Source organism: Colias philodice, chromosome 28 (genome assembly GCF_061535455.1).
Source record: "Colias philodice isolate Cphi_HAF_F1 chromosome 28, ilColPhil1 Martin Lab GWU primary, whole genome shotgun sequence".
In the NCBI taxonomy this organism is placed as follows: domain Eukaryota; kingdom Metazoa; phylum Arthropoda; class Insecta; order Lepidoptera; family Pieridae; genus Colias; species Colias philodice.
Window position 1 is genome coordinate 6,149,221 of NC_143113.1, and position 25,349 is coordinate 6,174,569.

A 25,349-nucleotide genomic window follows, 5' to 3' on the forward strand; every position below is an offset into this window, starting at 1 on the left:
TAACTGTAATGCAACCAGTTAGATAAACATTTAACTAGGAGAGAGCACTCAATGAATTGGGCGATCAATTAAAAGCGAAAACAAATAGAATGAGCGGCAAGCCAGCGCGTGTGTTTGTGTTGGACAAACACACGAACGGGAGGGTTGGACCACTGCGCTGCCAAATGGACTTATCGACTCATTACGGTGGCTTTTACAGGATTCAATTTGATAATACATATCTCTATAACAATACTGATCAAGTCGACAGCAGAGTCGTAAAAAAGAAATCATCTATTTTGTAAATCTCAAATGACATGAATATTTTTAAATATCGTATAGGAGCTACCAACGTTGACAAGTGAGAATTTTAGTATAGTTGGTTCTTTGATATACTGTTCCTCTTGCTATTTCGGTTAGAGTCCGGGCTGTCTGGCTGGTCGCAGTGGTTGCGTTTAGTAGTGCGCATCGTATCTGCACACGATAATTTCCTTAATTTTAAGTCATTTTTTAACGCGTAATTTTTAATCTTTTGCCTTTAGATAGATCCATCAATCATATTTTTTTTATTGCAAGACGTTTTTTTCGTTGTTAAATAGGTGCCAGACGCAATTTTTAATTTCGTTTTTATAAAAAATTCAAATTATTTTAGAATGTCTGTAAATTTCATATTATGTTCTTCAAACATAATATAATCTAAAATTAATTAGCCAGACGCTAATTCGATTGTTAAGTATTAAAAAATGAGTATAAATAAAAAAAAGTAATGAAGCATGCAGCTCATCAGCTAGTGTATTTTAATTATGCGACAGGAAATAATTGCAAGAATACAATATTATTTACACTTGTTCTTATAAATTAAAAAGTTAAAATGAAAAAAAAAACATAAAAGTGAAAAATAAATTAAAGTTACCATACATTAAAAAGAATGGAATAAAAACTATATCAATGAAGGTTAAACAATTACATTGTTAAATTTAAAAAGCCATCTTCATAATCATCATCATCGTCATCATCATCTTCCCTCTCACTGTCAGAATTATTTATGTTATCGTCTAAGCCGTCTAAGGAATTGTTATTGTTTTCCAATATTCCATTATCTGTAACAAAAAAATAATAATTCATTTATTCAAAGTAAAAAGATTTGTTCGTTATAATACCTATAATAATTTAGTTTTTCTTGATTAATGTTCTATTCAATACTTACTTTGAATAATAACATCTACAACTGTGGAAGGTGATTGCTCTTCCTCAAACCAAACAAAATCGTATTTATCTTTGTTGATGGTCCAACCAGAAGCAACTGGAAATAAAGCTGTCGGTTGTTTTTGGTGTGCATTTCTCCATAGCTTAGTCACATAGCGAACCCTTAATAAATGTTGAAGCAATTCAGCTTTATAGGGTGGTAAACTGGAAGAGTCGAAGTTTCGAAATTTTTTTGCAAAGTTTTCTTCAGATTTTTTACACTTGAAAGTACCTACTTGAAAACAGATGAAATCGAACATCATTAAAAACTCGAAAAAAAAAAAACGAAAACTCCTACAACTCACACCTCTTTTGCTCATAAATTCTTCTCTTTCCTGGTTCCTTACTTATTTAATAAAATAAACATTAAATTAAATATTCTTAAATTGATTAGATGGAAATTAAAAAAGTCCCAGAGTTTTTGAAATTGGAAGCGAGACATCTAGAAAATTAGTTTCAATATACACACACACACACACACACGACACACACAAGTGAACACACACACACTCGCATGTTTAAGTTTGTATTGAATTTAACTAAAGTAGTTAGCATGAATTTATATAGGTATACTAGCGGTCCGCCCCGGCTTCACCCGTGGTACCTACATGTTTAAACTATCCTATCTCTCAAGTTGGATCGAACTGCACATGGTGTGCGAATTTTATTATAATCGGTTAAATGGTTTAGGAGTCCATTGAGGACAAACATTGTGACACGAGATTTATATATATATATATTTTAGTATCAGCATCGCATCTGTGCGAAGCCAGGGCGGGTCGCTAGTTGAGTAATAAAAAAAATTGTTTTGTATAGAAGATTGTTGATGTACCCTAATAGTTCTGGGGGCACGGCAGTGCCCCCGCCAAGTCGAGCAAAAAAAAAGCGGCACGGCCGTACCATCCTTTTCTCGAAGCAATTCGGGCCTTTTTCGACCCCCTATAATTCGGTTGTGGATAAAGCAAGAAACCTGAATCTTCAGTAACTAATCCGGCATTGTATCAACACGGAATATTTAAAATTTCAGTCAATTTGAACCAGTAGTTTAAGAATGACAACTTGTTAAAGTTTCTAAATTTTGTCACTCACTGACTCACCGAACATCAAAAGTCCAAGGCACTTCTAGCAGACTTAGAAGCTTCATATTTGGAATACATATAGAGTTTAGTGTCTTAATCATGGGAAAACTTAAATATTTTGTAATTTCGGTCCAGTTTTCCAAATACACCAACTGCATCAATAACTTTGTAATCCCATATGGGTTGGTGGTGGTTATAAATTTAATAGGTGTAGATAGGTACCTACCATATGAGGCAAGGGAGGGGGTATAGGGTGGGTAAGGGTGTGTTTAGCCCATGAAACTGAACAACATTATTACTTGTAAAATGGTCGACGTAATGAAAAACACATGATTGGACATGTCTTGAAGTACGAAAATCTAATAAAACAATATATTATAATTTAAATCTGTTATATATAAATTGTTGGCGCGACTAGCCTCCTTACAGACAGACTGGCCTCTATTTTACTTTATGACTGAGTAGATGGTATCAAAAAGAAAGGCTCTACAAAAAGAAGTGAGATCCCATCAAAAACATCCTGTAAAAAACCCAAGTCTCGCAGCTCAGTCTTTCTACCGTCAAAAGTTGTGAGATCCATGTAATACCAAGTCGGTTAATCTATTTAGTGTCTACTTGAAGGACCTTCTGTCTTAAGTTATTACATAAGTTATTATCATGCCAATATTAAAAATATTTAACGTTATAAACAAATAGATCGACTTGGACATCGCTTGATTTGATTATTCTATTTGTTTAAAACGTTAAATATTTTTAATATTGGCATGATAATAACTTCTGTAATAACTTAAGACAGAAGGTCCTTCAAGTAGACACTAAATAGATTAACCGACTTGGTATTACATGGATCTCACAACTTTTGACGGTAGAAAGACTGAGCTGCGAGACTTGGGTTATTTACAGGATGTTTTTAATGGGATTATTTTTTAACCTAAGGAATAAAATGTACCAATGGAAGGTACTTGTTCCCACAACACAGGGAATCCTAGAGTAGGAACAATTCAATTTCTATGCATCTTATATTTTCGAAAAAAAAAGTTATTGTTTATTGTCATTTAATTTTCGCGGCCGACCCTTTCTATCTCTCTTGCACTTTAAACTATCTCTCCATATACACAATCATCAAATTGTTATACTTACGTTTAACACTACGTTTTTATTTGTACATATTTAATACTTAACAATCGAATTAGCGTCTGGCTAATTAATTTTAGATTATATTATGTTTGAAGAACATAATATGAAATTTACAGACATTCTAAAATAATTTGAATTTTTTATAAAAACGAAATTAAAAATTGCGTCTGGCACCTATTTTACAACGAAAAAAACGTCTTGCAATAAAAAAATTATGATTGATGGATCTATCTAAAGGCAAAAGTTTAAAAATTACGCGTTAAAAAATGACTTTAAATTAAGGATAATTTCCTGTGCAGATAAGATGCGCACTACTGAACGCAACCACTCCGGCCAGCCAGACAGCGCGGACTCTAACCGAAATAACTAGAGGAACAATATATCAAAAAACCAGCTATACTAAAATGACTTTTTTTTCAACGTTAATAGCTCCCGTACCAATAGGTATGCATTATTGTTAGGCATAGGCGGATTCATCTTTATTATTTGATTAACAAGTAACGTAGTACAACTAAATCAGAAGACATAGTTTCGAATTCATAGATTCAAAGACTTCCATAGAATTTTCAGACAACTACACATCTTCTAATTACAACCATGGACATCCTATACACCGAAAGCGGTTAATTTATATCCCATATACCCAAATAACTCATGAACACCTCCACCGACCACGCCCACCGCGACCATAAACAAGCCGTGCGAGCTGCTGCTGGTTAACTGAATAAATAATCGAATTAACTGCCATATTTGGTGCCCGCTGCCTACGCGCGCGGCGGGCATCTCCACTACCGAATACCTGACCAGTGACCCTTGGTACACATACTTTGCAAACGATCCGCTTTTTAGGTAATCATTACATTTAATAAAACACTCGATGAAAGCTTTCACGTCAATACTGCAACGTAAGGAGTGCCTGATTGAATGCAGAAATTACCACATACGAACATTTTACCAAATTTTTACACAAGTCAAGAAATATAGGTCAGATACAGAACTTTTTAAAAGCTGGTTAGTTGGATTATGACTCGGATATAGTTACTATGAGAGCAATACAAATAGTGATGGTATGAGTTAATTGAACTATGCGAGCCATGTCACGTGATATATGAATGAAAGTAGGTAGTAGGCAAGCCGCAAGATTAGCTATTGGAGATCGTTTCTCAATCATTATACAAACAACGCAACTTTTAAAAGCAGGTGAAGATACAATAACCCTAGGTAAAATGTAACAATATCATAATATTATATTATTACATCGTCAAAATTAATTGTATTTATAAAAAACTAGCGACCCGCCCCGGCTTCGCACGGGTGCAATGCTGATACTAAATACACTACAGAAAAACTGTGCACGTCGCGTTGTATATAAAAACATAGCGGCCCGGCCGGTACCGCCGCAAACGCTACGTCCCGCAATTTTTAAATCTGTAATATCTACGAAAATATTCACTTAAATCATACGGTGTAAAGGGCCATATAGAGCTATATTAAATGAACAATGCATTCAAGGTATTTAATTGGTTAAGGATTAATGTTGTATTGGTTAAAATCGCTTCGAAAATTAGCCATTATTTGTCGTAAAAAGTAAATGACAAAAAAAAGTTATAGTGGGTTATCCATAAGAGATAGACATATGCCATCGCGGACTTTTCTATAGACCTTTTCAATGTGTACAATAGTTAGTACATTATTTTGATAAAACTCGTAGGGTTCAGCCTGCGTTTGCAATGTAAGCGGAAAAAATGTAATTATTTACGACATAACATTAGAAACCTCAAAAATAACAGTACTTCTCCACTATTTAATGGATGTTATTATACATATAAACCTTCCTCTTGAATCGCTCTATCTATTAAAAAAAACCGCATCAAAATCCGTTGCGTAGTTTCAAAGATTTAAGCGTACAAAGGGACATAGGGACATAGGGACATAGGGAAATAGGGACAGAGAATGCGACTTTGTTTTATACTATGTAGTGATAATTAATATCTCATTAAAAATTAATAATCTATAAAAATTAATTAAACTACATTGTAAAATGTATAAAGTACACAAAACAAGCGAAGAGCGATAAAACACGTAGTATCGTTACAATGTTGTGTTCAATAAAATAATTAGTGAGATAACATTTATCGAGCCAGTGACCTCTCGGACGAGACCGAAACCTCGCATTTCATTATTTCAATATTCGGAAACGTTATCTCCTTTATTATTTCACGCTAAAAAATATATTAATTAATAATTATTAATTCAATTTCACGAAGCATTCTGCAATTGTTACTTACACATTTCCATAAAATATATTATATCTTGTATGCACTATTTAACGGACCGTTACATCTACATGCGATGACATAGTTGCGTTCCAATTTCAAATAAATGTTTTCCAAATTCAAACCGAGGAGCGAGCTACACACCAGGCAGCGCAGGCGCAGCTGATCAAACAAAAATCGTCGCGAATTTATTCAAAACAAATAAATTCATATTTTTCTTGTATTTATAGTTCAATTAAATTTACTTTGTATTTTGATTGTACTTACGTATTTGTTTTTTACATGAGGTGCGGTGAAACGATTTTTTAGTGTCGGTATCGACTATTATGTACCTATCAATTATCATAGGTACATCATATTCGTAGATATCTTAACAAAATAAGTTTATATACTGGCTTAGAAGTTAGAAATAAGTCTTAACTTCTGCATTTTTTTAATATTCCTTACGTAGCACGACGAAAACAATGCGGTTTTCATGATGTTCATCAAGGGACTTGTCAAAATCGAATTCTCTTTCCAAAGAATCACCATGAATCATTTTAAACAGCAGAAATTATGTACGCTTTTCCTATTTTCAACATTCAGGGTGTTATTATTAGTGGGTGACCAATCTCCTTTAAGGTTTAGAACCCCACCAGCAGTTCTTACGTGCTGGAAGTATAGCACAGCTTATACTTATAATTAGCATCGATAGCGAGGTCAGAGTGCGGCTCCTCCACACTCGAGTGGCGGACACGCGCTAGGCGCAGTAACCCCGCTATCTTATCGGCGCTCGCGCTGCCCCAATGTTGTGATTCGCATTAGTGTTTAATAAGCGATCCAGGCTTGTTTATGTTCTCACATCATTACTGCGCTAATTATCATTGTATATACTATATACAGACATGTGTACAACCGCGAGAATGCGTGTACGTCTGTCTGTATTCACATGATAACGCGACGTAGTTATAGGTATATTAAGAAGAGCTGGAACGTCAACACATTTACACATTGCACATGTTAGGCCGGGAGATACTGACACAAAATTTCGGGTCATTTGTAACAGGATGGCGGTCTAGAGGGGTCTTAGTACGCAATGACAAAAAGAAAAATGATGGTCGTTTGGCGAGAAAAAAAATTCAAAAATTTGCAGATTTTCCGCGGTATGGCGACCATTTGGAATCGTCCGAAAAGTATGGCATGGCGATTTTAGTAAATGGCTGCACGACGATGGTTACCTGTGCAAAAGTGAGCCCGGTACAAATGGTTGAATTGTTTTTTTTAAATCAACGCATTCACGTCGGTATGGCGGACTGTAAGTCACATCGTAACTGTATGGCATGACACTACCGCCTACATCTTTTTTAAGGGCTATCAGTAAATTCTAAATTTTTTGTGTTACAAATCGTTTGACTTTCGCTATTTATCCGATGAGTTCGACTAACGCCCACGCGACTAGTCCGCCGGTACCAGCGTTCTGAGTTCTGACCATCATTTTTCTTTTAGTCATTGCGTAATAAGACCTCTGTAGAACCGCCATTCTGTTACAAATGACCCGAAATTTTGTGTCAGTATCTCCCGGCCTATGTATGTGTCATATTTTGCAATTGTTTATAAATACAGGGTGATGTAATTGGTGTAGTACGAATATCTAAAAATCTATGAAGAATTTTGTGATACAGTAAATGGAAGAATTATAGACTATTTTACAGTATTTAGTAAATCATTTAATTTTTTGTTCATTTTCATTAGAAATTTCAATTTTTCTCACCAAGGTGGAAATTTGGATGATAAGGATCTTGTTAGAAAAATATAAATTTTGACTAAAATCGGCATTTTTTTTTTTCAAAAATCAAATTACTAATTAATAATCAGAGTTATCACATTATTAAAAAAAATAAGCCAAACTATACACAATTTTTACCTACTTGATGCAATCCTCAAAGATCATGGACATAGTGTATTGCGCCTTCCACCAAGTTATAAACAGACGTTCGAATTTGGTACGGACCGCACCGTGACCTTGGTGCGCTCCGGACCATATTCGATCGTGTGTACAGTGGTCCGCCGGACATAATTATTATTATTGACGGTACGGTTGGTTCGATGGTTTTTTCATCCGAACTTGGTGCGGACCGTACCAAATTCGCGCGTGTGGACGGGCGATCGCACCGGACAGCGCATTAGTCATAGACTATATACTTATTACAGCTTTAGTCATAGTTCTACCGCCAAACAAAACGGACGTCGGTCGATCGTTATCAATGGCGATGGCGTCGGATGACGTGGCTAATACTGAAAAAAGATTAATAATATAAATTTTAGAACTCTACAAAGATTTATGATATGACTGCATATGTCTGAATGAATCCCTGTCTTTTAAATATAATTTTGCCCATTCTTTTCTCTTCGTTTTCTTCTTTTCAATGGTTGTAACTTGTACTTGTACCAAAAGAAGCCTTGAACTGAGGTCTACATGTGAAAAAAATACAACATTCTAACCACGAATTTATTACGAGAAATAGATTTTCAAGGAATTCGGTTTGACTTTTAATGAGATTACTATGATCAATGCTCGAAATATTCACAAAAAAAGGAGATTAATTTGTATTAATTTGATATTATTGAATTGTCTTATAAATCTAAGATATTTTTTTTGTTCAGTTAATTTATTACATAATATAAAGATTATGTACCTACATATAATAATATATTGAAATATCGACTATAACTAACGACTAAAACATAAACAAAAACTTGGTAATAGATAGATGATATATATAATTTTGTTTACTAGGGACAACCCTGACATTCTTTGAAAATCTATATCTCGTAATAACTTCGTGGCTAGAATGTGGTATTTTTGTCACATGTAGAACTCAGTTCAAGGTTTCTCTTGGTACTAAACAGAGCTTCTACTAACGCCTGCATATAATATAAAAAAATAAAGACGAAAATCAGTAAAAATTACAATACTTTCGCCGCTATCGACAATATCGAAAATTTCAAAAAGGGATAATTTGCGCCTTTAATCACTTCATATATTAGCACTTGTTTCTATATATAATATCATTGTTAGCAACGTAATAAATTATCTAGTCACTAGTGTATCTATTTTTTTATACGAATTTATTTAGCTCAGTCGGCCGCGAAAATTCCAATATTTTAAATGTTTTTTTAAAAATCGTAAATTTAATCATAATTTTTAAACAAAGAATATTTTCTTTGTGCGGCAATGCCTGGACGGATAGCCGAAACCAATTGAATATTGAAACTGTAAAGGCGAAGCTGCAAATTAATTAAATGTAATTTTAAATTATCGTGCAAAGATTTTTATACATTCGCTTTAGAAAATGAAGAGCTATTAAAAGCTGTTTCTTCCAACAGCAAATATAAATGCCATAAATAAATTTTCTCTATTTAACATTGCTGTTTTAATTATCTCCCGTAAAAATAACTAAAACTCGTATTTTTGATGCTGTTAACCCTTAAATCCTGGCATCTTAAATACTGGCAACCCTAGGTGCGGTGCGGTCGTGTGGCGAGTCGATCGCACCGCACGAGTACGGTGGTCCGGTCGCACCAGTTCGAACGTCTGTTTAAGTTATAAAATGAAACTAGAGTCGCATTTATTTTTGAACATACTGTAAGTGAAATTGCATAAGTGTGAGTACTGTGAACATGCCAGCTTTCCCTAATTGACCGATACCGACTATAGCATTTTTAAGGAAGCAAGAGACATAGGCTTATTTTTATCCAGAAAACCTAGATAACTATATCCACTTGATATATTCAACATTCGAATGAATAAAACTTTGAACCCGTTCAACTGAATTAAAGCTCAAATAATATTTGTATTGCGAAACTCTTCCGCGGTGCTACAATATCACGAAGCGTCTTAATAATCTCAAACAGACCGGCAAAATAATCAAGTAATATACCTGCTTAATTGAAACATTTACACATTCGTGCCAATAACTAACACTCGTGATATGAAATAATGCACTAGCACTATGATCAGTATATTCGTGTTAAGAGCTGTTATTTGGACAAATAGACAAAACCACGGGCGAAAACAATGCACAGACACGATAAGTAATAAAACATTTAATGTTTATAAACTCAATATTTGTTATCAGCACATAGTAAACGTCTGTAGTACGATATCCCGCGGGGAGCGAGTGATATTGAGAAATTCAATCTTTGTTTGCTACACATGGAAAATAGATTTATGGGTAATTATGTATATTAGATTAGATTTAGGAAGATATAAATTATGACGGTCATAAACAGAATTTTTAAGGAAGTGAGCAAGAGAATTGTACAAATTGATGCTGAAACGGAAACAAACTTGAACACACACAAGCTCAGAAAATTAGCTCTTTTTAAAATAAACACGCATCAGTAAACTGTGTTCTCTCTCATCCAAACTATGAAACTTGGAATTAATATTGAAAATGTAGCTTTAGACTTAGCTTATTGTTGGGTCGTTTTATCTTTAAGATAACTTTCACTTGGGCCATGTAAGTAGCAAGGGAGCGACATGAAGTGTGCCGAGGTCAGGCATTCGATGGTAATGGTCGATAGCTAATCATTTGGACCTAAAGTACACTGGCAAACTTCGAGTTTGCGTCTTAAATAATAATCGCTTGCATATAATATTCAATACGATACAATTGAAACCATCCGGCGACGGTGTGTTAGATTGAATATACAGAAAAAGGTGTGATGACAGACTAGTAAGTTTTACTTAAAAAGTTTTAAGAAATGGAGGGTCCATAAGATAATCTGTGAATAGCCCGGAATCGGTACATTCACAGGATAACTTATGGTTTTCTCTACGAGAATTAGTTATCCGGAACGAATAGGTCAATAATAAATTATTTTCATTTAAAATAACAATGAACATCTTCAAGCGTAGAGTGAACGGGTACCTACTAGGGAAGCGCGTACCATCTTAGGCCACATTTTAGCTTTCCATCAAGCGAGATTGTAGTCAAGCGCTTCCCTATCTAGAATATAAAAAAATAAACATAGTCTCGCAGAACACCCCAATTTTTTGTATAAGTACTTTACGCATTTAATAACTCTACTATACTTTACGTATTTAATACTCAAATAATGTATACGGTTCTAATTGGACAATACATAGACATGTAATATGTATCATTATTCACATTTATTTAAAATGATTAACTACTACTGATTATATTCAGCGATATAACCAACTCGTGATCGAACCCACGCCCGTAAGCGTTCACTTCTGATTGCGACCACTACACCATCGTCCATCGCAACAGTGACGTATTGGACAGTGGATTTCATAGCGTTCGCGTTGCAAATATTAACTCATTGAAATTCTGTGGAACCAATGAATCATTTAATCGTAAGTTTTCCTCAAACTCAGTCTAAATTAGGAATGCTTAAGAAACCGAAAATACTTAGGTTCGAACCTTGGACCATTCTATGTATGAAGTTCTATAATATTTAAAACGTTCACAATTGAAATAGGAATAGAAATCCTTAGAATTTTCTTCCTACCTTATGAGGTAGGATAAATGGATTCAAGATTGGCTTATCTTCTATATATTGGCTCTTATAAGTTACGTGCAAGCCGGTTTCATAGCAAATACCAATAATCATCATTAATATTCCCTACAATTATTTTATTATTTTTTATTCATACGTGTTTTTTTTTGTCAGCCGTTAGCGGTATAAGTAATTATTATTTTAATATGAAATACTTATGAAATAGTAAAATCTACTAACTATAGACGTTTTATGTTCTAAATTGGTCAAGACGCAATTGTGCGTTTTTCTATTCCTTCATCCAAATAAGTGGTCGAAGAATAATTTCGCAAGATTTTAAGAGTAAATAGCCTCTTGTATATAATCTGGACAATATAACACGACCTGTGACACAACCGTACATGACACTCATCTCACACTGTTTAATACGTGACGAGCCATATAAGGTAATGGTACAGGGTGTATTCAACTTTAAACTAATTTTGATCGGGAACTATATTTTCTATCACCAAAATTTATATTTGTCATCAAGTTGTATCACCTAATAAATAGATCTATCACCACGAAATATTTTCGTTCTCAGATAAACAAAAATTGTTCCCAGTGTTATTATATGTGTAAAATAAAAGATCGATAACCAATAAAATTATATTGCATTACATGAATATAAACTTCGTTCTTATAATAACAGTTTTGTTACTTAAATAATAGCTCTGTGCTCAAAATGGTAGATCTGTCACCAAATAAATCGATTATTGATCCCTGACTGCGACTCCTATTTATTTGATATTTTGTCACCAATACAGTAGTAACATTTTATTTCGTTCAGATATTAAATTAATAGTATTCATTACCAATTTAATACATCAATTTATAATTTTAATGAAAAAATGATCAAAGGGGCGGAGACAAATTGGGGCGACAAGTTGATTATTCAGTGGTTATTATTTTTAAGAATAAATATTGATTATTTTAACTTTAATTAAGTGTTTTATCTACTATTCTGCTAGCCATAAGCCAGCTATTTTAAACCAGCCCTGATTGTTCAGTGGTAATTATTTTAAACAATAAATATTGATTATTTTGACTTTAATTTTTTTATTTACTACTCTTCTAAAATTTTTATTTAAATATAATTTATACTACCAGTGGAAATTTAGAACCTTGGGAGTCTAGTTAAGTAGCAGAGTCTTTTGGTTGAAACTTGAAACGATGATGACAACCCGAATTTTTTATTTGGACTTAATGCAATTTTCTAGTAACATAATATGTTTTATTGGTGATCTCTTTAAGTAAATTAGTTTGCTTAAATACTTATTAGGACACACCTATTATAATACATACAAAAAACATTTATTTGGTACTAGACCTTATATCTCAGGATTTTAGGTGATTTATTGTGGAACTGATTTTGCATTGTTTGGTGACTACATTTTGGTGACAGATCTACTATTTTGAGGACAAACCCTATTATTTAAGAAACACAAAACTAATTAAATTGGTGATAGCTTAAATGATACCCATTTTGATCATCGCCCAAGTTAAGAGATAAAAATTCACGTTAGGAAAACTGATTATCAAAAATCAGATGACTATGTTTTTGGTAATCATGCATTTAATTAATTATTATACAGTGAATACTTGCATTATTAACTCTGTGTTTTATTGATAATGTTATTAAATTACTAATTAACAATTATTGGTTACGCTTGACATTAGTAAAGTAAAATAATAAAAGATAACTAAATGTAAACGTTACCTGATACATAAAAATGATTATTTATTTTATATTTTTAGTATGTTAGTGATTAAGCCGTATTATTTTATAATTACGCTTAATAATACGTTCCAAATCAGATTAATTATTTACTAAGTATCGATAAACAAACACCCTGTAAATACCAGAGCTCCATAAAAGTGCAGATTGTGGCCGCGTATTTTAAATTGTACAATTTAGCAAGTGACAAGCTACAGCGGATTGAAATTAAACGATTAGGATCTTTTTATTTAGTTGTACCGAAGTTTTATTTCTCGCTAACCGGCAACCGCCCCGACTCCGCCCGGGCTACTTTACACAGCTTTTGAATGACATCAAAATTCGTATCGTGCCCATGCTCATATCCAATTGCTACAGATAACTTACAATACTATAATTCTAACTTTGATGTTTTTAACGATAATTTTATTGCAAGCGTTATTCGTGCGACAGAAGAATGTTCATTCATCTGTGATCGCACCCTACTATTATTTTCATGGGTATCATTTGATAACAAATCAAGATGTTACATTAAATATGCTGATGTTTATCATTTACCTGGTCACGTTGTGAGTCCAACGCAATTTCTGAATAAGCTGGGATTAGAAGCGTTGCGAAAAGAACAAAATAATTACGTCTTGCAATTTATCCCACACAGCCTTTCAAACCATATCCATTAAACGATCGATCATTAAGAAAAAATCCAGCCTAGTCGCATGTCATGTTATTATGATAATGTGCTGCAAGGAGCGAGATTTATTGAATGTGCTCGATACGATTTTCGACCGTCACCTTGTATTTATTTACTTGTAACCATACGTGAAGTGAATTACCACCTCAATGATCTATTTAAGGGTTTATAATTTACTAGCAACCCGCCCCGGCTTCGCACGGGTGCAATTCTGATACTAAATATACACTACAGAAAAACTGTGAACGTTGTATATATAAAAACATAGCGGCCCGCTCCGGCTTCGCACGTGTATAAAATAGATAGCCGGGCGGCCGGTACCGGTACGCTACGTCCCGCAATTTTTAAATCTGTAATATCTTCGAAAATATTCACTTAAATCATACGGTGTAAAGGGCCATATAGATCTATATTAAATGAACAATGTATTCAAGGTATTTAATTGGTTAAGGATTAATGCTGTATTGGTTAAAATCGCTTCGAAAATTAGCCATTATTTGTCGTAAAAAGTAAATGACAAAAAAAAATTATTGTGGGTTATCCTTAAGAGATATACATATACCATCGCGGACTTTTCTGTAGACCTTTTCAATGTGTATAATACTTAGTACATTATTTTGATAAAACTCGTAGGGTTCAGCCTGCGTTTGCAATGTAAGCGGTAAAAATGTAATTTTTTACGACATCACATTAGAAACCTCAAAAATAACAGTACTTCTCCACTATTTAATGGATGTTATTATACATATAAACCTTCCTCTTGAATCACTCTATCTATTAAAAAAAACCGCATCAAAATCCGTTGCGTAGTTTCAAAGATTTAAGCGTACAAAGGGAAATAGGGACATAGGGACAGGGAAAGCTACTTTGTTTTATACTATGTAGTGATATAACAAGAACGTATATTTAGGAAAATATGGCGACACGAATACAATCCAATGTATTACCTACATCGCAAACACATTGTAGGAAAAGCTACAAATTTAACTATGTATGTATGTTACCGGAAATGTATGAAATCAAGGAATTGTATACAAATCCTAGGAAATGTGTACAATTCCGATACCATTTAGGAAATGTATAAAATATTGTTTAATAAACTATTTAATGCATAGATATCCTAGGAAATGTATAGGTAATCTTCCTCGGAATTGTATATATAATTCCTATATCGTATTAGGAAATGTATAAAGTAAATGATATCTGTAATAAATAAGTTTTTTTTTTTTATAGCACTTATTGAGACAATCGGGTAACAGTCTTACCATAAAATAATAATAATATGTTCATATTATCTTTCTAATTAACATTTCTTGAATCAACTTATATTCAATCAAATCAAATTTTCATTTGGTAAGTAATCAGTTCCCTCGTCCCGCTGTCCCCGTGCACATGTCGCAGTCGCATTGTATAATCTGTCGTATTACAAACGGCCGGCATTTTGTAATAACTATGCCGAAATTCGTCTTTTTCCAAAATTCTACAAAAAGACGATTGCGAGTTTCTGTGTAGTTTGAAAAAACACGAACCTAACCTAACCCACCCTCTTATCCAAACCAAAAATTTCTTATTACGATCTTTTTTTGTACCTTGCAATAGTTATCTTAGATGTTTTACATTTCCGATTGCTATTTAGGAAATGTATAGATTTCCTAGGAATTTTATACAATGACGGATTACATACATTTCCGTTAACATGTTCATATTTCATTTCTATCAAGACTATAATAAGCGGTTAACCACTTAAAAGGTTTGAAAGCCTGATTTTGTAATTTCAACAAAAATGAGTAAAACAAAACTATTTCTGCAACAATTTGTACAATAAAATAATTTACACCATAGGTACCAACTTTTAAATTCAAAGTTGTTTTTCAATTCCTAACATATTAAAATGATCAATGCTTACTTTACCTACATGAAATTAAAATATTTTCTCTTATCATTTGTAAAATTCTTATACTAGTCTTTGTTCACATACGTATATTATTTTCACTACCTATTGGTGTACCTTTTAATTGGCGTAGCTTAGTATTTATTCATCTCAAAAATTGTATCACTAGCTGTAAGGTACCTTATCATAAATAAATAAATAATAAATAAATAAATATATTTGGGTAAATATGAATCCTCCAGGGTGTCTGTATACAAAATGTGGTTAGCATTGGTGTTTCATTAACGAATAGAGCCGCGCCGGCCCCCAAAACTTACTTAAGTGTTTTATCATTCAGGAATTCATTTTGATAACGAAATAGCATTTTATTTATATAAACTATAAATTATTTAAAAGTACATTTTTTGAGTTCTTTAAAGGTAAATTCAGAGGTTAAAAAATAACTTAATTTTTATACTTTAAGAACTGTAAATCTTCATTATATCCCAGTTCAAGCAAGATGAACACCTAGGCATTGCATTCAGTGCAAACTACACACGTTAGGTAAGTCAGACTAGAGCGGATCTTAGAACCAAATTATAAGCTACGTGTGTTTACACAAGTGTGGCAGAGCCCACAATGGGAGCGACTGGTTAGTCACGGACCTATTTGTTTTTATGTTGTGAAACTGTTATTAAAAATAATGTTAGTTTTAAATTTATCTTCGCTGCTGTTTGCTGATACTGTTCAATTTTAAATTTGTAAAAATATTCTATGAAGGATATGCGAATTTTCAAGTTATCAATAAAATAACTAAGTAATATTATCATTTTTTACTAAATTTAAGCCAGTTTAAATTTATATTTTAATCCTTTATTTACTAATCAGATATTCCACATGCTTAGTTTAATAATTAGATAGTCCACAGGGGGCGTGCATGAATTACGTGAGTTGTTTTAGGGGGGGAGGGGGTCAAGTAAAATCTCATCTAACCTTACGTTGGGGAGAGGGGGGGTTTCGGCAAATATCACGCAATTTTTTTTTAATTGAAACAAAACAAATTATACTCTTTTGGTCCATTTAATCCAAATAACATGCTTAAGATTTTAATGTTACGGTTAAGATTTAAATATTCTATTGTTACCTTGTTATAAAACTAAGGGCCGATTTTTCAATGCTTGGATAAAACTTATTAGGCGAATAATGTACAAAACTACCATTTTAAAAATTTCCCGTATTTGACAGTTTACGTGACATTTTAATATTATCATGTAATACTTTACTTAACTTTCAGCAATATTAAAATTACTATTTTTAACTAGTCGTAAACAAAAGCACGAAGCAATTTTTATTCTTTTTACAATGACAAATAAACAAAAGAAACATAAGAAACCCACATTAAGAAAAATCTCACGTGAGATGGAGGGATGGGGAGGGGGGGTTCAATAAAATCTCATGATATCTCACCAGAGGGGGAGGGAGGGTCAAAAAATGGACAAAAACACCTCACGTAATTTATGGACGCTCCCACATGCATAGCATCTCTCAAACAAACTTAGAAAAACATACAAAACAAGACAGATCAAAATTCATTTTTTCAGTGACATTGCTACAATGTGATAATACAATATTTAAAAAGATAATCAAATAATATTGATGAACCATTTGAAATTTTCAAACACCCGGCAAGTCTGTATTCATGGAGACATATTAAGTGCAATGACTCTAAATCGCACACTATAACAGTTGCTTCCATAACTGAGTTTCAATTATCATTCATCACACAAGCAATCGCTTCCATTGTATCAATCAAGCTCGACCTTGATCTGAATTTATTTACTAATACTAATGTATCTATCCACTTGTCTCAACAGTAACATGTAAGGAATTGAGAAACAATATACTTCTTTGTTATGTACTGTAAGGTACTGTAAGCTTTTTTTAGCTAAACACAAATATTACTTTTCTAAATATTTTATCATATTAATTATAAAAACATCTATTGCAGCATTGATGAAGTAATAGAGGCAAATATTAATCAATATCTGTGTCTTTTTTTTAAGAGGACTGGAAGAAGTGTTATTCTAAATAATTACATTATTTAACAAGATGAAGGATATTGAGCATTGATTGACTTTGTTTTCAATAAGAATAGGTATATTTTAAGTGAGACAAAAATTAAGATATCTTACAAATAAATAGGTTACTTTCAGCACTTGTGCACATTAGTAACAACTTTGTATGTTCTATTTCAATAATTTTCACAAGTTGAATTATTACTCAGGCAATGCATCACATGCTTTAGATAAATAAACTTGCTATTTAATACAAAAATAGGGTTGGGTTATCAATTCTCAATAACAGACTGAGTGGCCCAGATATAATATAATATGAGAGTATACTTATAATAAACTAGCAGTCCGCCCCAGCTTCGCCCGTGGTACATATTTACGTTTTCTCTACGTAAAAGAACCATCCTCGTACTTCAAGGAATATAATAAAAAAAGAATTAACGAAATCGGTTCAGCCGTTCTCAAGTTATGCGCTTATCAACACATTTTGGGATTCATTTTTATATTATAGATATTTATTGAAAATGCACAACAATTAATTATTCATGTTCATATGTATTTTACATTAAAATTAGAATTAATCTGATGAATCTGATTATGTTCTACAGCAATAACAATAATCAAATGGTAGTGAATTTGTTAAAATTTAGATTTTACATAACATTGTGATATTTACATGAAATTATTTATTTATAGATACCACAAGTGGGAAAGCGAGAGGTAATGAGCGGCGCCACCACTTAAAATTATTAGCGATATAGGTACAAATTATAAATAAATTGATAGGTTTTTGACAAAAAGTGCGATATAATCCTAAAAATATCTCAACCCTATCGAACCAATACAGTAAACGAAACTTGCGTACTAATCGTCGTAGTGTAAATAAACAAATTTAAGTGTAAACACACGCGTATGAACATATCACGCCGATTTGCGATCAGATCCAGCGCGAACGATCACAATCACAAATCTTATGAATCTGTGCGAGGCGATAAATATTACGTATCTCCTTACACCTTATATTAGCTGATATGAAGACGAACGTCTTGCACTCTCTTATGTTCTAAAATCTCACGTTACCTGCTCGAAGCAAACCCATCAAAACTCAAATAAACGCTGAAAAAAAATCCTTCGCCACAAAAAATCAAGCAATGCACAATGGATAGCACCTTGACAATCGCTACTTTAACCAAAACATAGCCTTTGTAGGCGTTTTGAGTTACGATATCGAGATATAAATTAATTATACACATGCGTTAACTCTCCCTTGGTGATGAATAACTTGTTTAAACCACGTAAAACAACATTTTCGAGCGCATTTTATAAAAATGCTGGTCGGCTCCTACACTGAATATGGCATAACACGCAAACACTGACTGAATTTCACACTGAAACACTGCACTGGACCGCGAAAGTTCGTTTGAGGAACGCGATATGAGCCTCGATATGCATTTTTTAACTCACCTTGTTGTTTATTTGCTATTTTATTAAAACAGTTTTGAAAAACTTCATATAAATGCATAGGCTCGTCATCGCTCGTCGCCATTTTGGAATTTACTGTCCAAATAAACCATAGACAAAATAGATGGCAATCAAATCAAACCGTTCCATTTAACACAGAACTTAGTTTATAATCGCTGAAAGTAATCATCAAACATTTTATTCATTTAAGCATCAGGTTGATTAATCATGTAACACAAAACAGATTACGAAACGATTAAATCTAGAACAATATCATATAATATATTTAGATGCAGTTTAAAAGCTAGCAATGCAAATATATAAGAGCAGAGACAATAAGTTTTATTTTTATCTATCAATTTCATCATGTTTTGCTTCAGCTACACTTTGACGTAAACGATAAGAAAAAAGTCTGCCTACAAAATTTTCGAGTGCACTTCAAAGAAAATAAACAAAATAATCTACATGTAACATGTTCTCATTGAATTCTATTAACAGTCAAAATCAGGTTAGTTCATTGACGAAAATAATGTACCATTTACATATACGGTGCTTACAGAGAATATTTGAATAACGTTTGTCATAATAACCTTCACTCTTTCAGATTCTTATTAGTTTTAGCCAGCTATCATCAAGATATTCTGGCATATTTAGACATAGAAAACAAAACAATTGCAAGACCAAACATGAGAATGGAAAACAAAGCACAGCGGCAGTGTACGATGCAAACATTTGCCAGGAAAGTTTTCAAGAGGCCCTAAGAAATTTCGATAAGAATGTACTAGATAATATGCGGAATATTGACGCGCGGTCAGTGGCATCGTTTCCTCGCTTCAAGTCGCCTCTGCAGGACATCATCAGCGTAGGATCAGCTAAAAAAGTATCACATATATCTGCTAGCAGCTTTGAACAAAACAAAAATGGGTGGCTAGATTTGACTCCAACGGTGACCGTAGACTTACGCGGCAAAAATACTAAATTCAGTGTCTCTGAGAATTTTGTAGGTCTATTAACGAGGAGTGTACAGAAAAATTCATTCAAATATAATGTCCAAGTTCGTGGTTTCAAAACAGAGAGGAGCGTACATGCAGATCTGAAGAGGAACCCCAACCTTTTAAATAGACTGCGTAAGTCTTTGGGTCAGTATAGAGTACTCTGGTGATGTTGGTATGCTAGATTCATTTCCACCCAAAACATACCAAATTAGTAATATCCTTTTCACCAGGAAACAATTATACACATGCAACCTGTTTATACTGTAACTAATGGAAAGTGAAACTTTTTGCAGTTCTTTTTATCACACAACTAACAAATAACAAATCTATTTATTGGTACAGACATTTTATTGTGTTTTATGTGTATAGTATAAAATTATATACACAATACAAGTTCCAACTTATGTGATCATATGTCAACCTTCTGAATCTGAATTTTAATTTGTCACATTGTTATTGTTATAAATAAATACATTACAGTACACTTTTAAACAACCATTGTACTAATAAAGTTCACTTCTATCTCCTTCATACCGTTGCTAACAAATGAGCTAAAATTACTTGTCAAAAATCAACTGTTTAAACTTATTTGCTGTACAGAGAAAACTTTTTCTCCAGTCATCTCATAGTTCACATCTATATTCCAGGTCTAAATGTATCGGAAACAACAGAGAAGCAATCAGCGGCGGGCCCGGAGGTCGCGCCGCGGCTCGAGAAGCTGCTCAACGAGGACACGGTGCTCACACACCAGCAGAAGGATAAGATTAAGATCGCTTTTGCCGAGGGCTATTTAGCAGGTGCATTTATTTGGTTACAATTTGTTGATAAGTGGTAAAAGTCTATAAGACATGTTCATGATCATGATAGAATCAACATTTATTTATCTATATATTTTTATCTATTCCAGGGTCTCACCCAGAGAATGTGCGCGGCACAAAAGCATCAAAATACTTAAAGTTGGTACAACAACTGCTGACCATTGTACTGTTTCTGGCCATCTTCGTGAGTCTCATGGCGTCCGTTAGTGGGACTGTCTTCCGGTATTTTTTACATTTGAATTTATTTTTCTTACATACCCACATTTATTTGTTGCAGTACTATACCAATTCTAAATGTGAATAACAGATTCTGTTACATAAAAAGTGATGTTATGCTTGTAAATAAGATCGGATTGTAGATCCAAGATATTTTCCTTTTGCATTTAAAATTTTTATAGCTGATTTTACAACTTTTACTCTGCTTAGCTTATCTGTCAATATAAAAATATGTTTGATCTGCAAGTCCGGTTGTTACATTGAAGAACTAGAACTCAAAATAATAACAGCAATATACAACTACTGTTCCAGGATCCAGCTGGGGAACCAAGTGGAGGTGGACCCGGAAGACATCACCGTCACATTCGACGATGTGAAGGGATGCGATGAGGCCAAACAAGAGCTCAAAGATGTGGTGAGTTGCCATTTTCAATTTAAACAAAAAAAAATTATTTTAATATGGTTTGTTTACTCGCCAGCAAATTAAAAACGTTTGTGATTCTATTTCCGATCGTGTTAAACTGTTTAATTCGTCGTCGGAACCGCATTGCAGGTGGAATTCCTGAAGTCGCCGGAGAAGTTCTCGTCGCTGGGCGGCAAGCTGCCGAAGGGCGTGCTGCTGGTGGGCCCGCCCGGCACCGGCAAGACGCTGCTGGCGCGCGCCGTGGCGGGCGAGGCGCGCGTGCCCTTCTTCCACGCGGCCGGCCCCGAGTTCGACGAGATCCTCGTGGGGCAGGGCGCGCGCCGCGTGCGCGACCTGTTCAGTGAGTGGGGACATGCGCAGACCGCGTCATGTTGCACAGCTGTTGTTGCTGTTGCAAGGGCACGCGCGCCGTGGCGGGCGAGGCGCGCGTGCCCTTCTTCCACGCGGCCGGCCCCGAGTTCGACGAGATCCTCGTGGGGCAGGGCGCGCGCCGCGTGCGCGACCTGTTCAGTGAGTGGGGACATACACAGACCACATCCTATTGGAGATATTATTCATTCACAGCTGTTGTTTGGTCAACTGTTACTTCATTTTTACTTTACTTTAAAAAAAAATGTTTATGTATAAATATCACATTTTCAGAAGCAGCGAAAGAACGGGCGCCCTGTGTGATATTCATCGATGAAATCGACTCTGTCGGTGCCAAGAGAACCAACAGTGTGTTACACCCGTACGCCAATCAGGTATTTACATTTTACATAATCAGCTAGACGAGATTATATTTTATTGGACACGAAACATTTAATTTATTAATTTTTATTTTGCAGACAATAAACCAGCTGCTCTCCGAGATGGACGGCTTCCACCAGAACGAGGGCGTGATCGTGCTCGGCGCGACCAACCGGCGCGACGACCTCGACCAGGCGCTGCTGCGGCCCGGACGGTTCGACGTCGAGGTGAGCGGGTTGGGGAGGGGGGTGAGTGTGTGAGTCGGGGAGTGAGCGATAGTATAATGCGTCGGTGTCGGCAGGTGTCGGTGCCGACGCCGGACTACGGCGGGCGGCTGGAGATCCTGCGGCTGTACGTGGCGCGCGTGGCGGCCGCGCCCGCGCTCGACGTGGAAGCGCTCGCGCGGGCCACCACGGGCTTCACCGGCGCCGACCTCGAGAGCATGGTCAACCAGGCCGCGCTCAAGTGAGCACACACATGCGCTACTGCAACACGCTACAACACACGCACATGCGCTACTGCAACACGCTACAACACACACACATGCGCTACTGCAACACGCTACAACACACTACAATACGCTACAACACGCTACAATACGCTACAACACACTACAATACGCTACAACACACTACACTACGCTACAACACACTACAATACGTTACAACACACTACAATACGCTACAACACACTACACTACGCTACAACACACTACAATACGTTACAACACACTACAATACGCTACAACACGCTACAACACACTACAATACGCTACAACACGTTACAACACACTGCAATACGCTACAACACACTACACTACGCTACAACACACTACAATACGCTACAACACACTACACTTCGCTACAACACACTACAATACGTTACAACACACTACATTACGCTACAACACGCCGTGGTGTGCAGGGCGGCGATCTCGGGCGCGACGCGGGTGACGATGGCGCACCTGGAGGAGGCGCGCGACAAGGTGCTGATGGGGCCCGCGCGCCGCTCGCGCCTGCCCGACGACGAGGCCAACGCCATCACCGCCTGCCACGAGGGCGGCCACGCGCTCGTCGCCTTCTACACCAAGGTACTGCTCGGAGTGACTCGGTGCTAACTGCTAGCCCGCTCGTGTTGATGCGATTGTAACCCGTGTTGTGTGACAGGACGCGCACCCGCTGCACAAGGTGACGATCATCCCGCGCGGGCCCTCGCTCGGCCACACCGCCTACCTGCCCGCTAAGGAGAGGTAATCATAACCGTTGACATTGACGCTTGACAGCTGCTGTCATAAACGCAAACAGATTACAGATAATATTATTTGAACTGTCAAATACAAAGATAATTTTTTTATCGGGTAGATACCACGTGACGAAGCAGCAGCTGCTCGCCACGATGGACACCATGATGGGCGGCCGCGCCGCCGAGGAGCTCGTCTATGGGCCCGATAAGATCACATCTGGTGAGTCATAAATATTTTTATGACTATGATTTTTTTTTATAAATGTTGATATATAATGTTGCGCATTGTGTCTTTGGTGGTGATTATGAAGTTAGTTCTGATGATGATGGTTATTTTAGGTAAATTTGGTTGATTTCAGGTGCGTCGTCGGACTTGAAGCAGGCGACGTCGATCGCGAGCCACATGGTGCGCGAGTGGGGCATGAGCGACAAGGTGGGGCTGCGCGCGCTGCAGCCGCCCGCCGACCGGGACGCGCTCGGGCCCGCCACCAACGAGCTGGTGGGTGTGCCGTACTGTGTGTGCTGTCTGCCGACACGGTCTGCGACACTGCACTGAGCTACCGGTGTGTTACAGATCGACGCGGAGATCAAGAAGCTGCTGTCGGAGAGCTACGAGCGCGCCAAGGCCATCCTGCGCACGCACGCTAAGGAGCACAAGGCGCTCGCCGAAGCGCTGCTCAAGTTAGTCACTACACGCTACAACACACTACTACACGCTACAACACGCCACAACACGCAACATTACGCTACTACACGCTATAACACGCTACAATACACTACTACACGCTACAGCACACTACTATACGCTACAACACACTACTACACGCTACAACACACTACATTACGCTACAACACACTACATTACGCTACTACACGCTACAACACACTACTACACGCTACAACACACTACACGCTACAACATGCTAATACACTTCAACGCTATAACACTAATACGTACTACAGTACGTTTCTACACGCTTTACATAATCTCATAAGCGTTGCACTGGTTGCAGGTACGAGACGCTGGACGCGGAGGACATCAAGGCGATCACGAACGGAGAGAAGATCAAACTGGAGAAGCAGAAGAAGGACAGCTCCCCCTCCCCCGCCCCCGCGCCCGCCGCGCCCGGCGCCCTGCTCGGCCAGCCCGCCCCCGCGTAGACCCCCCCTCCCCCCAGTGAGCACCCCCCACCCCTCCACACCCCTCATGTTATAAGTGAAACGTGTAGATACGTCACCAACATGACACACTGACGCACACACGACTAGACGTCACTATGATTAGACTATCGTGAACGAATGTAACAACTGAAATCAATTCTGGCATTTCATTTTGAAGTGCTTTTAATCTATCTACACCTTTTTACTTATAATGTCTTCGACTTACCCTGTCAAATTTAACTCGTTCCAACTAAAAGAAAAATAACGGAAACATTATAATTGATTTCAGATAGCACATAGTGGAGTGTAGCGGTTAGTGACGGACACGTCTCATGTGTACAAAATAAATGTTATATTATACGGAGTGTCTTGGAAAATTTTGCAGGAGTTAATGATACAATAAAAATAAGTATAATGTTTTTGGACTTTTATTTCATACCCCTTTTTATGTTGTGATCTCATCCTTGTAAATCCTTTTCTATGACGTTAAATCTATACATATATTATAGCTGACGAGTCTGTTTCTTTGTTTGCTTGAACGTACGCATCTCGAGAACTACGTGTCCGATTTGAAAAATTATTTCATTGTGACAGTCCATTATATCGAGGAAGGCTATATTATGACCTATGACCTAATTAGACTGTCCGTTTGTAATATTATAATAACCGATTTTTACTTAATGCATATGG

At 36.0% G+C, this 25,349-nt stretch overlaps 1 protein-coding gene and 1 long non-coding RNA gene across 2 annotated transcripts; one reads left to right on the top strand and one right to left on the bottom strand.

Moving 5' to 3' along the window:
• Nucleotides 1–746: 746 nt before the first annotated feature.
• LOC149476419 (uncharacterized) lies at nucleotides 747–1,545 on the bottom strand. Its single transcript, XR_016317853.1, has 2 exons — nucleotides 1,187–1,545; nucleotides 747–1,079 (listed from the first exon to the last, which is right to left on the bottom strand). It is a non-coding gene; the product is annotated as an uncharacterized LOC149476419 (long non-coding RNA).
• A 17,878-nt stretch (nucleotides 1,546–19,423) lies between these two features.
• LOC149476420 (ATP-dependent zinc metalloprotease YME1L-like) lies at nucleotides 19,424–25,078 on the top strand. Its single transcript, XM_089711985.1, has 16 exons — nucleotides 19,424–19,582; nucleotides 19,679–20,213; nucleotides 20,717–20,866; nucleotides 20,977–21,109; nucleotides 21,416–21,518; nucleotides 21,657–21,867; nucleotides 22,170–22,270; nucleotides 22,355–22,483; nucleotides 22,558–22,721; nucleotides 23,181–23,346; nucleotides 23,423–23,505; nucleotides 23,618–23,718; nucleotides 23,858–23,997; nucleotides 24,073–24,179; nucleotides 24,512–24,675; nucleotides 24,949–25,078. Exons 1-15 carry the CDS (start codon nucleotides 19,547–19,549, stop codon nucleotides 24,657–24,659), a joined length of 2,307 nt encoding a protein of 768 aa, XP_089568111.1. The 5' UTR covers nucleotides 19,424–19,546; the 3' UTR covers nucleotides 24,660–24,675; nucleotides 24,949–25,078.
• The last annotated feature ends 271 nt before the right edge of the window (nucleotides 25,079–25,349 follow it).